Genomic DNA, 12916 nt, shown 5'->3' with positions numbered 1-12916 from the left:
CTTTAAAAAATGTTTTTTTAAAGTGCTGCTTCTAAGCAATGAGCTGTATTCATTTATCTTCCCACTGTCCAAAGTACAGATGACATGGGCTGCCCCATTCTTTCCTCAGGTCTCCAACCATCCGGGACATGGTGATCCGCTGCATCACCCAGATGGTGAACTCCCAGGCGGCCAACATCCGCTCAGGCTGGAAGAACATCTTCGCCGTGTTTCACCAGGCCGCCTCGGATCACGACGGGAACATCGTGGAGCTGGCCTTCCAGACCACAGGCCACATCGTCAGTAAGTGTCTCTGTTCCCTCCTGACTAATGTCCCACATGCAAGTCTAGAAGGGTGATCATTTCTTTCCCATCTATTTTACTCCCAAAAGGGGCTTCCTTGTTTAGCTACACTGTGACGTGCTAACATGCCAGGCGGTGTGCTGGGCTCTTGACATGTGCTCAACAACCCTAGGAAGGAAACACAGTCAACCCTCATTATTTGCAGGTTCCATGTTTGTGAGTTCACCTACTTGCTAAAATTTATATGTAACCCCAAAACCAGCATTCCTGGCCCTTTTGTGGTCATTTGCTGACACGTGCATGCACAGAGCAGCAAAATGCTTGTCACCCAAGGCACACATTCCCAGCTGAGGTTGAACAAGGCCTTTGTGTTTCAGCTCTCTTACTGTAAATAAACAGGTAGCCTTTCTGTGGTAAAAACTTACTGCCACGTTTTTGGCATCTTTGTCTTAGTTGGTGACTTTGCCATTTAAACCAGTCCATAGCCCAGTGCTGAAGTGCTGGCCGGTGTTCCTAAGGGAGACTGTGGTGTACTTTATGGAGAAAAATAACATGTTTTAGATTAGCTCCGTTCAGACATGAGTTACAGAGCTGTTGGCCATGAGTGTAATGTTAATGAATCAACAAAATATATTAAATAAGTTAAACAGAAACACACGTAAAACAAGGTTGTGTGTTAATAGGTTGATGAAAGTATTGTAACCAGAGCCTCGCAGGAACCTAACCCCTTTTTTCCCTAGGAGATGGTTCAGTATTTGCTAATTCATTGTTCACAGCGAATTTGTAGAACACAAGTACCATGAGTAACAAGAACTGACTACAGTCATCCCTTCATATCTGTGAGAGACTGGTTCCAGGACACACCTTGGGTACCAAAGTCCACAGGTGCTCAAGTCCCTAAGATGAAATGGATATAATCTACACACATCCTCCTGTATACTTTAAATCACGTCTAGGTTACTCATAAACACAACGTAAGGCTATGTAAATAGTAGCCGATGCACAGCAAATTCAAGCTTTGCTTTTTGGAACTTGCTGCAGTTTTTTTTTCCTGAATATTTTCGATCTGGGGTTGGTTGAACCCACTGATGTGGATACCATTATTTCCCCCTATTTTACTGAAGAGGAAAACAGGCACAGAAAAGTAAAGTAAGACGACTTGTCTGAGGTCATGCAGCTGGGAGGTGGTGGAAGATTGACAGCTGGCAGTCCAGCCCGGAGCTGGTGCGGTATCCCTCCACTCTGCACTGACCACAGGTGCCCGGTCCTGCCTGTCATCACGTCACAAGATGTTTACTTGTCTTGGTTTTTGTGGAAATTGTAAAGCAGTGGGTCAGCTTTGATTTTTTGAGGTCGTTTAACTTTTTGTAAACTTCTCGCCCCTCGTATTCTTCTCTTAGGTGGTATTTGTAGGGTTTTGAAAACCTTCAGTTTCTAAATTGCCTGTCACCTTTAGCTCACTGACTTTCTTTATCTCACTTTGTCTTCATAAGGCTCCAGTGAGGTAGCATGAGGTGTGGTCTTAGGGTGGAAACGGCTGGGGAATTAAGGGACGTGCTCAGAATCACAGAACTGGGGCCAGAGCTTTGCACAGTGCTCAGCTTCTGTCAGGCAGACTCTCTGGGCCAACCCCACACACACATCCATGTTTATATCTTACATGGTTACGCAAGCTCCATCCTAAAACGGACACCTTGGCATCCTGGAGAAACTTGGTTTTCTCTTGGCTGTCCTGTCTCACTTCCTTAAGGCCACTTCTCAGAAAGGACCTCTTCACAGAGTCCCCCTTCCCTCACCACCAGCCTTTTCTGTCTTCTGTCCCCTTACTCAGCACTTACCCCAGCTGAGATGATCTTACATATCTACAGATTTAGGTGATTATTGTCCGTCTTGCCCATTGGAGCAAAGGCAGGAGATGTGGTTACCTCTGTGTACCCAGGGCCCACAACCACGCTTCGCATGTAGTCAGCACTCAACAAATGTTTGTTGAATCAATGACTGTTTAGGCCTTTACATCGTTGCGTGAGCTCAGGAACCAGTGTAGTTTAGCCCAAGCTGTACTCAATGCATTCATTCCTGAATAATTTAATAAGAAATCCTGTCTTCCAGAGACACTGACATGCTTTCCTTAGATTTTCATAAAAGTAATCATCCCTGGTATACGTATGTGTGTGTGTGTTTAATCCCCATTTCTAAATCCCGGGCTTATAAAAAATGTGCCTTTATTTCCCCAGCAACCATTTTCCAGCATCATTTCCCTGCAGCCATCGATTCCTTTCAGGATGCTGTGAAGTGCTTATCAGAGTTTGCCTGCAATGCTGCTTTCCCTGACACTAGCATGGAAGCCATCCGGCTCATCCGCTTCTGTGGGAAATACGTCTCCGAGAGGCCTCGGGTACAGTTTTCCTCTCTTCACTCATTTGGGCTGTGAGGGGGGAAAGGAGTTGTAGGCAAAAACTCCTTGCTCCTGGCAAAGACCGTTCCAGCTACTCTTCTAGAAACGCATGTTTCCCCTAAACTAGGTGTTTATTTCAGAATGCTGCCATTACAGGGGTTATACCTTTTATGTTATTTTGTATGTATGAAGTTATTTTATTCACACTGAACTTTTATATGGTATTCTACAGATTGTTTTTGTAGATGATAATAGTTTAGCTATGAATTTTGGCAAAGCTGAAGAAGCAAGACATTTCTATTTGAAAGAAAACAAACCTCTCTTTTAGGAAATGACAGTATGCCACTGTGATGTGGTTGAGAAATCACATTTAAAGATGACCTTTTGTTTACTTCCGAAAATGTTTAGGGTTTTTCTGTTACATCTCACCTTTCTAAAGAGGCCTGCTTGGGACTTCCCTGGCAGTCCAGTGGTTGACACTTCACCTTCTAGTACAGGGGGTGCAGGTTCAGTCTCTGGTTGGGGAGCTAAGATCCCACATGCCTCGCGGCCAAAAATCCAAAACATAAAACGGAAGCAATATTGTAACAAATTCAATAAAGACTTTAAAAATGGTCCACATCAAAAAAAAAAAAAAAAAAAAAAACCTTTAAAAAATAAAAAAATAAAGAGTCCTGTTTGGTTCAGCTGACTGTCTCAAAACACTGAAATTGGGTGGAAATGAACACAACTAAACTGATGGGCTGTATAGATCTCTTCTTAAGCATTCTTTACAGAAGTGTAAACCCCTAAGATGATATGTCTGGTCCCTACAATGGTTCATTAAGATGTGATGATAATGAGAGCCGCTGTTGATGAGTACTCGCTACATGTCAGGCAACATTCTAGGCATTTTGTGTGTGTAGATTTGTTTAATCCCACATCAGACCTACGAGATGGGTAATTATATCCCCATTGTACAGGGGAGTTAACCAAAGCAGAGAGAGAAATTGCCTAATGTTAAATAACCGGGGTTGGTTAAAGAAATTCCATTACCACAGACAATACTACTTCAAGAGTGGTTAAGGAGCAGAGGGCTCAAGATCCCAGAGATAGGGCAGAAAGTAGGGCTTCCTACTTAGACTGTGGAAAGATTGCCAGCTCCCAGCTGCATGACCTTGGGCAGCTTACTTAATCTCTTAGTGCCTCAGTTGACTCATCTGTATAATGGGACCATTATTTCTACCTGCTTCATGGAATTGTTGTGAGAATTGTTAATCCATGTAATGCACCGTCACAGTTCCTGAGCCATAGCAAGCATTTAGTAAATAGTAGCTGCTGCCGCTATTAAGTAATACGTGTTACACTAACATTCCAGAAAGACCTAAGATATTGAATCATCCTGGATATTTTGCTATCACCATTTGAACTTTATTGCTTTTCTTAATGTACCACCTCCTGCCCCCAGGACTCTTGTGGTCAGCCCCACTCAACTTATTCTAAAGCCTACTAAGTTCCGAAGGTTCACAGGGGAAAACTGCTCATGTGCCCTTGGAACAGGCTTGTCTCTGTCTCCTCAGGATTTCCCATCAGACCCTTGCTGAATGGGTATTTTCAGGAGAGGAAAATGTGCGGGGCTTTAATCTTCGTGTAGTTCTGTTTCAGTTCCTTCCTTTCACTTGCATAGTCTGTCTCTGAGAGGTGATTCTCACTGCAGGTGCTGCAAGAATACACAAGCGACGACATGAATGTGGCTACTGGCGACAGAGTCTGGGTCCGAGGCTGGTTCCCCATCCTCTTTGAGCTCTCCTGCATCATTAACAGATGCAAGCTAGATGTACGGACAAGGTAACTGTGACCCAGGGTGGTGCCCCTTCCTTCCGTCACTGAATGAGCCTCCGGCCCCTGCTCCCCGCCCCGACCCCAGGCTCTCCCACTGTCTTCTCTGCTGTCCTCTTCCCCCACCCGTTCCCTCTTCCATGCTGGCTTTCTTTCCTCCAGAGGGCTCACGGTCATGTTCGAGATCATGAAGAGCTATGGCCATACCTTCGAAAAGCACTGGTGGCAGGACCTGTTCAGAATCGTGTTCAGGATTTTTGACAATATGAAACTCCCCGAGCAGCAGTCGGAGGTGGGTGATGACTAAAGTGCTGCCCTGGGGAGATGGGAGAAGAGCCCCTCCAGCCTTTGTCTGCGTCTGGTGTTGCATCGTCATCCACAGCACAGGGAAGTCTTAAATACTGAGCCATTTCGGGTCTGTTTTGAAAATGGAAACACCCTTCCTGGCCTTCTTCTACCAGTATCGAGTAGTGCTAAGAAACTCCCCATCTGGGGAAGAGTGAGGGGAAATAAATCACCACCGTCTGCCTACTTGGCCCTCGGGCATTGGACTCGCAGGCACCCCACTGGTCCTCTTACTTATTTGCTTCATATGGACTTCTGAACAGTTGGTAAAATGTGGAACATCTCTCCTCCCTTTAAAAATCCATTAAAAGGATTTTTAATGAGGTTACAGCTGGAGATAATGTTGGCAAATATTAGGCCTTTTTTTTAAAGAATGTTTGATACATCTAGGAGTCTTTGTTATTTCTCCCCTAGGGACAAGGGGGTCAGGAAAGGATGTTCTATTCCAAGATTTTTAGTTAGGAGTGCAACATTTTAACCTTCTTTTAGGAACAATGTTTCCTCCCTCCCCCTGGTATAAAAGTACCATATGTAATAAAGAATATTAGGAATATACAGAAAATTCATAATTTTACCATTCCAAAATTAGACTTAATGCTGTGGCAAACTTCCCTCAGTCTTCTACATGGTTCAGATGTGGTTGAGGTTATAGTATACGTACAGTTTTCTAATCTTACTTTAAAGTTTTCTTCATTATAAAACAAGAAACAGGAAAACAAAGAAAAAAATTTAAACACCCACAGTTTCAGTCTTCCACTGGTAACCACTGTTACCCCTTCAGATAGTTCTTGTGTGTTTGTATATCTCATACCTTTTTTCTTTTGACAAAAATGGAATCCCACCTCACATACTTTTTAACTTAATACATGAGTATTTTTTCCACAGCTGTAACTTTTCTTCTACAATGTTTTTAAGGACTGCAAAACATTCCTAGTTGTGGATGTTCCATAGTCCATGGAAAATTCTTTGCCGTTTTTCTTTCTTTAAACAGCACTAAAATGAACATTTTTTCCAGCTACACTTGTACTTATTTCTTTATTTGTTTAGGGCAAGTGGCCTGACTGTCAGGTTTGGGGCATACATGTTACTGAGGCTTTTGATATATACTTTTGAGTTGACCAAATACATATGTAGTCATTTACACTGCTGTCAGCAATGCAGGAGAGTTCCTGTTTCTCCACACCCACTCCAGCTCTTCATATTTTAGTTTATTTAATCATCAATTTGATAGACCAAGAGTAAAACATTTAAAAGTTTTTTAACTGCTGGCGAGGTTCTGTTATTTTCCTTCACGCCACTGATCATTACATTTCTTCTTTTACAAATTGCCTTTTCATATCCTTAGCCCATCTATTGACTTATTCATCTTTTTCCTATTGATTTATGAGTTTTTTAGTATAAAAATAATACAGCATATCCTTATATAAATTGCAGATGATTTTGCCCACTTGGTTTCTTTTTTGTTTTGGAAAATTTTAGCTTTTAAGTAACCCAATCTATTAGTTTTTTACTTTATAGTTTCCACTTTGGAAATCATGCTTGGCAACCTTTCCCTTTTCCTTAATTTATGAATCTCTCTGTATATTTCCTTTGGTAATTTCATGACATTTTTATTTTTTTTATTTTCAGCTTTCTGAGATACAATTGGCATAAAGCACTGTATAAGTTTGAGGGGTTCAGCAGAATGACTCAATTTACATGTATTGTGAAACGATTACCACAGTCAGTTGAGTTAACATCCATTATCTCATGTAGATAGAAAGGAAAAGAGGAAAAAACTTTTCTTTTTCCTTGTGATAAGAACATTTAGGATCTACTCTCAGGTATACCATCCGGCAGTGTTAACTGTAGTCATCATGTTATGCATTACATCCCCAGCACTTATTTATCTTATTACTGGAAGTTGGACCTTTTAACCCCCTTTATCCAGTTCCCCCATCCCCATCCCGAACCACAAATCTGATCTTTTTTTCCTGAGTTTGGTTTTGGGTGTTTTTTGTTTTTTGTTCTTTGGGTTTTATTTTTAGATTTCACATACAAGTGAGATCATACAGTATTTGTCTTTGACTTATTTCACTTAGTGTAATGCCCTCAAGTTTCATCCATGTTATTGCAAATGGCAGGACTTTCTTTTTTATGGCTGAATAGTATTCCATTATGTGTATATATATCACATTTTCTATATCCGTTCATCTGTTGATGGACACTTAGGTTGTTGCCATGTCTCAGCTATTGTAAATAATGATGCTGCGAACAGGGGGTTGCATATATTTCTTCAACATAGTGTTTTTGTTTCCTTTAGGCATATACCCAGAAGTAGAATTTGCTGGATCATATGGTAGTTCTATTTTTAATTTTTTGAGGAACCTCCATATTGTTTTCCACAGTGGCTGCACCAATTTACATTCCCACCAACAGTGCACAAGGGTTCCCTTTTCTCCACATTCTCCCCAGCATTTGTTATCTTTGTCTTTTTGATGATGACCATTCTAATAGGCATGAGGTGATATCTCATTGTGGTTTTGATTTGCATTTCTCTGATAATTAGTGATTTTGAGCACCTTGTCTGTTGGCCATTTGTATATCTTCTTTGGAAAAATGTCTATCTAACATCATTTTTAGTATTTAAATCTTTGGTGTAAGGTGTGAATATTTAGCATAATAAAAATTTTTTGGAAGTATCACTTTGAATGACTGTTAATATTCTGTCATATGGATGTACTCAATTTAATTGCCACATTACTGAGCATTAGTTTATGTCTGTGTTTACAGTATATGAATACCAGTGTTGGTAAACATCTTTATTCATAAACCTTCAGCCACAGATCTTTGATTATTTCTTCAGGGTCCATTACTGGAAGTAGTGTTATCGCATCAGTGGATGTGAACATTTTAAGACAGTTGCTACCTGTTGCTGAATTGCTTTTCAGAACATTTTGCCAATGATATGTGAGAATGCCCATCTCACCGCAGGGAGAGTGGCTTTTAAACATTATCTTTTAATTGTTTTTCCAGAAATCTGAGTGGATGACAACAACTTGCAATCATGCACTTTATGCTATTTGTGACGTATTTACCCAGTTCTATGAAGCTTTGAATGAAGTTCTTCTTTCTGATGTATTTGCACAGTTGCAGTGGTGTGTAAAACAAGGTACTCTTTATGTGGTTAGGCATCATTTTTCTTGACATAGTCCTTAACGGGAGATTAATTCTTTCAGTATATAAAAGCATGGATGTAATGCCAAGGAGTACAATGTATAATTTAATTGGTGAAAATGTGTATTTTTTAAATTTAATTAGAACATAAAAACAGTCTCTCCACCAAGTCAGTTTATAAGCATTTCTTCTAAGGTGGGATATGGTAAATTTTATATCTCAAAAGATGTACCTTTGTATATTACTATTCTTTCTACTTTTGTGTATGTTTGAAATTTTCTAAAATAAAATGTTTTTTAACTGTACTGTGAGAATCAAGATCAACAGCTTCATCAATGGACATTTTTTATTTTGAGTACTTCCGTGTTTATTTTAGTATGTATTACGAAAAATACCCACCTAGCACATTAGACCTGGATCCCATAGATAACTTTGGCTTAGGACAAGGCTTAATTTAGTTAAGTTTTTCAAAGAGTACTCAGTTTTCAAGTAACTGATAAAACAGTTGATACACAGCAAAAATTGGGAATGTAATGTTTGACAAAGTTTTCAGAAACACTGGTCTAATATTTTCTGTCTTTACCATTTCTCGAACAAGGAGCCAGTTAATTAAGTAGCAAAATGTTGACCTTCTTCCATCCCTAGCAATATAGCATGATAAATAATTCTGCCTCTTTATAGCCTACTTAAACTCTGAAAATTTTACCATCCGTAGCAATGCTTCATTAATTAGAAGCCAACAAGCCCAAACAGTTGCACTGTCTCTACCTCACGATAGGAAGCATCAGCAATCAGGTTGGAATCAAAACAGCGTTTGAAGTTTAATGATAGGTGTTTTATTTTGCAGATAATGAGCAATTGGCTCGATCAGGTACAAATTGCTTAGAAAACTTAGTAATATCCAATGGAGAGAAATTCAGTTCTGACGTCTGGGACAAAACATGCAATTGTATGTTGGATATTTTCAAAACAACCATCCCACATGTGTAAGTGTTAATGTGATTACTGCTGTTTATTTCTACTTTCAGTGGTTATTTTAAAGCTCCAGGTTGCCCTTCACGTTGATTGATTTCCTTCTTTTGCATTCCCTTTAGTTTGCTGACATGGAGACCTGTAGGAATGGAGGAAGATCCATCAGAAAAACATTTGGTAGGATTTTTTTTCAGTTGTCTTTTCTCTGATCACATATTATAGTAAAAAATTAAGCAGCCCAAAGGGTTTGTGCTTTTCTGATGGGAAGTGAGTAGAAAAGGTTATAAGAGCTAAACACTGTGTATGTTCATTAAAATATTTTTTAGAGAGTACAGAAAAGTATTAAAGAAATAAGTCACTTCACTCAATAAAAACCACAAAACACTTCTAGTTTCTTATTTATGTGACTGAGCACACACAACCCACATGTTTGCAATTTGGGCTCACTTTGTACATAATGTATTACTTAACACCACTGTGGGCATTTTTCCATATTCCTTTTTTTTGGGGGGGCCCTCTGCGTGGCATGTGGGAGCTTAGTTCCCTGACGAGGATTTGAACCCACGCCCCCTGCACTGGAAGCGTGGCATCTTTACCACTGGACCCCCAGAGAAGTCCCTCCATATTCTTAAATATTCTCTGAGAACAGCCTCTTCGGTGGCTGCACATTATTGTAATTTATTTAACGAGTTTTCCCTTGTTGGACACTCTCGTCAGTTCTCGTGTTTCACTGTTATAAATATCGCTTTGGTGTCATTATCCTTATTTATTGCCCTCCTACCTAAGGAGCACCTTCCTCTCCACCAATGAAATAGTAGTTTTTATGTTTTGTGTAAGGCCCCATAAAAAAGTTCTAATTCAAGTGTCACTTTAAAATACTTTGGTTTACAAGGGGGTTTGTCTAATTAGCTTCTATTTCCAAGTACCTATAAAGCCATTAGATTTTCAAAGGCATTTGGGATATAGCAACTTAAAAATGAAGCACATTATATAAACATTCTTTGTTTTTTAACTTTCTGCTGTCAACTTAAAAGAAAAAAAAGCCTAGCTACCGTGCTCGTTTATTTTTGAACTTGAGCTCATTAAAAATTTGTCACACCTCATCATGAACTCATAGTATGCGGAGAAATGCCGTCTAAGTTGGAATCAGAAAATGTGAAATTTTAATGGGAGGGAGAAGTAATTGAAATTTGTAATCTCTCCCCTGCAGCCTCTGAGAAGTGCTGCATTTATACTTCAGGCTGAGCAGACACAGATTGAAGTTGGGCCAGCAGTGTTAAAATGGGCTCATCTCTGCCCAGGTACTGACTTGTGGGCCGAGAAATGAACGTTGTGCTTCTCTCTGGTTTACTTCTAGGATGTGGATCTGGACCGCCAGTCTTTAAGCAGCATAGATAGAAATGCCTCTGAGAGAGGCCAGAGCCAACTCTCTAACCCGACCGATGACAGCTGGAAAGCTAGACCGTATGCAAGTAAGACCACTTTCTGTATTGTTTTTGTATTTATTTATTTTAAATAGGTAACATGTTTACATGATTCAGATATTCAGAAGGTACAGAAAGGTAAACAGGATATAAGCCTTTCTTTCACCCCTGGGCCTCAGTCTGCCTGTCCCTTCCCTCGTGGCAGCCAGTGTCACCAGTTTCTTATATACCTTTCTAGAGACATTTTGCTCATATGCAAGCAAATGCATATCCACATACACAAGCATACAATATGTATCTATATTTATATATGAATTCTCCACTCCTTTTTATACAAATTATAGAATACTATGCATTATTCTTTTTTTACTTAATATAGCTTATAGATCATTCAAAATCAGTACCTAAAGTGCTTTCACACTCTTCTGTACTATTGTGTACATTGCCCCAGGTTGTAGATGTGCTATTATTTGCTTAATTCGGTTCCTACCTGGACGTTTATGTTATTCCTAGTCTTTTTCTGTTATAAACAATACTGCATTGAATCACCTAATACATGTGTTATTTGTGAGTTTATCTGTTCGGTAAATTCCCAGAAAAAAAGATTGCTAGGTTAAAAGAGAAAGTGCATTTGCTATTTTGATAGATAATTCCACATTGCTGCCTATTAAGGTTGTACCTATTTACGTGATCTCTGGGAATACGTAGGTGATATTTGGTATCTTTTGAGTAGTTTTAATTTGCAGTTTTCTAATTATGAGTGAAATTGAGCAGTTTTTCATGTGTTTAAGAACAATTTCTATGAGCTATCTATTCATAATCTTTGTTCATTTTGTATTGATTGTTGTCTTTTTATTGGTTTGGGTGGGGGGCTTTTTATGTGTTAGATATCCCTTTTCTGGATATGAGTTTCAAATTACTTTTACTAATTTATCTCTTAATGTTGCTTATGGTGTGTTTCCCTGTCTGTCATTTAAACAAATAGGTTTCACAGTTGCTATCAGCCAGGCACAGTACTGTGTGTCCCATGTGTGTGCTCTCATGTGATCCTTATGGTTGCCCTTTGAAGCGGTACTGTTTTACATTTGAGTGAACTGGGCCTTAGATGACATGACTTGCCAGTATGTAGTAGAGTTGGGATTCAGACCCTTTTGGCTGACTGAGAAATTGGAACTTTTCTGGTATTAGTCTGGTCTTCTTAAAGTTGTGGTGCCCATTATTTTTCTTCATAGCAGTTTCAGCCTCTTCTCGACATGCCAGTTTGTAGGTGTTCCCACTGACATTAAACTTCTGAAGCAGCACATCAGACAAAGCCCGGTGTGGTCACTGTTACCTTTTGAAGGCACAAAAAATACGGAATCCATTCAGGAGGCGCCACGTTGGAGACTGACGGGCTGCTCCTCTGTGTCTGCAGCGAAGCCGGTGTCTCTCCGGTGTCCAGGGAGAGAAGCTGTTTCCTCATCAGCCCCTGATAAAGGGGTTGGCTTGTGTGGGAGGGGCAAGTGGGCATTTCTTTAAATGGAACCACTGAGTGCAGCAAGAGGTTTATGCTCTAAGAGATGCCTGGGGCTTGAGACCCCTGCCATTCCTCCAAGGAACCGTGCTTTGTTTCTCCCAGGCTCCCATCTCAGCCTCCCTTCTGGGCATGAGCTCAGTGAATAGAGCAGCAGGCAGAATCTCTTACACCACTTGTATTGTTTTTTTTCTTTTTCTTTTTGGTCCAAGATGGTGTCATTGAATTGGCATAAGTTAAATGTAAATCTGTTGCAATTCCACTGTATACTTTTTCAATTAAAACTAATTCTGGGGACTTCCTGGTGGTCCAGTGGTTAAGACTCTGCCTTTCCACTGCAGGGACCATGGGTTCAGCCCCTGGTCGGGGAACTAAGATCCCACATTCCCTGCGGTGCGGCCAAAAAAAAAAAACTAATTCTGCATGGAGAATTTTTATATGTATATATATAATTTCACAGTCACTTTCAAAAGCTTGAAGATGACCCAACTCCTTGTTCTTATTTAATGTTTATTTAATATTTTCAACATTCTGATTCTTTAACAAGTTGAAAAGGAAGCTCTACTTTTACTGTAGTCAAACCAGCCAACACTTACAAAGTGCCAGACATGGACTGTCCCTGAGCCCAGGGATTGAGAAGATGAGACGTTAGTCAGAGTCTAATCAGTAGGCAGAAACCACACCAATAATTTGAACAGGGACAATTCTACATAAAGAATTGTTAAAGAAAAATAAAAATTAAAATTAAAAAAAATAAAATAAAATAAATTTTTAAAAATTAAAAAAAAAAAAAGAATTGTTAACTAGTCAAAGAGGGCTAACCACTGAAAGAAGTAGGAGAAGACTCTGAGGGATATGGAAGCAGAAAATGTGGGAAGCAGCTACTACCTCCAGGGCAGACAGAAAGTGATCCAGGAACTAAGAGCTTAAATAAGCCGCACCCTCCTCCCCCCCACACACCCCCCACCGCCACCCCTCAAGACTGAGGTTCAGCCCTTTGGAGAGTCGGCT

General features: G+C 39.9%; 1 protein-coding gene across 1 annotated transcript in view; it reads left to right on the top strand.

Annotated features, from left to right (window-relative positions):
• The window catches only part of ARFGEF2 (ADP ribosylation factor guanine nucleotide exchange factor 2), a 100885-nt gene that overhangs the window by 75887 nt on the left and 12082 nt on the right, over positions 1–12916 (top strand). The window contains exons 27-34 of the mRNA XM_059898821.1: positions 110–282; positions 2517–2677; positions 4374–4504; positions 4658–4787; positions 7856–7991; positions 8844–8982; positions 9091–9145; positions 10326–10440. Coding sequence (XP_059754804.1) covers positions 110–282; positions 2517–2677; positions 4374–4504; positions 4658–4787; positions 7856–7991; positions 8844–8982; positions 9091–9145; positions 10326–10440 — 1040 coding nt within the window. The remainder of the gene's footprint in view (positions 1–109; positions 283–2516; positions 2678–4373; positions 4505–4657; positions 4788–7855; positions 7992–8843; positions 8983–9090; positions 9146–10325; positions 10441–12916) is intronic.

The sequence above is a fragment of the Balaenoptera ricei genome, chromosome 15 (assembly GCF_028023285.1).
Source record: "Balaenoptera ricei isolate mBalRic1 chromosome 15, mBalRic1.hap2, whole genome shotgun sequence".
NCBI classification, from domain to species: domain Eukaryota; kingdom Metazoa; phylum Chordata; class Mammalia; order Artiodactyla; family Balaenopteridae; genus Balaenoptera; species Balaenoptera ricei.
Note: the sequence above shows the minus strand (reverse complement) of the source record. Positions and strands in the feature narration are given on the sequence as shown.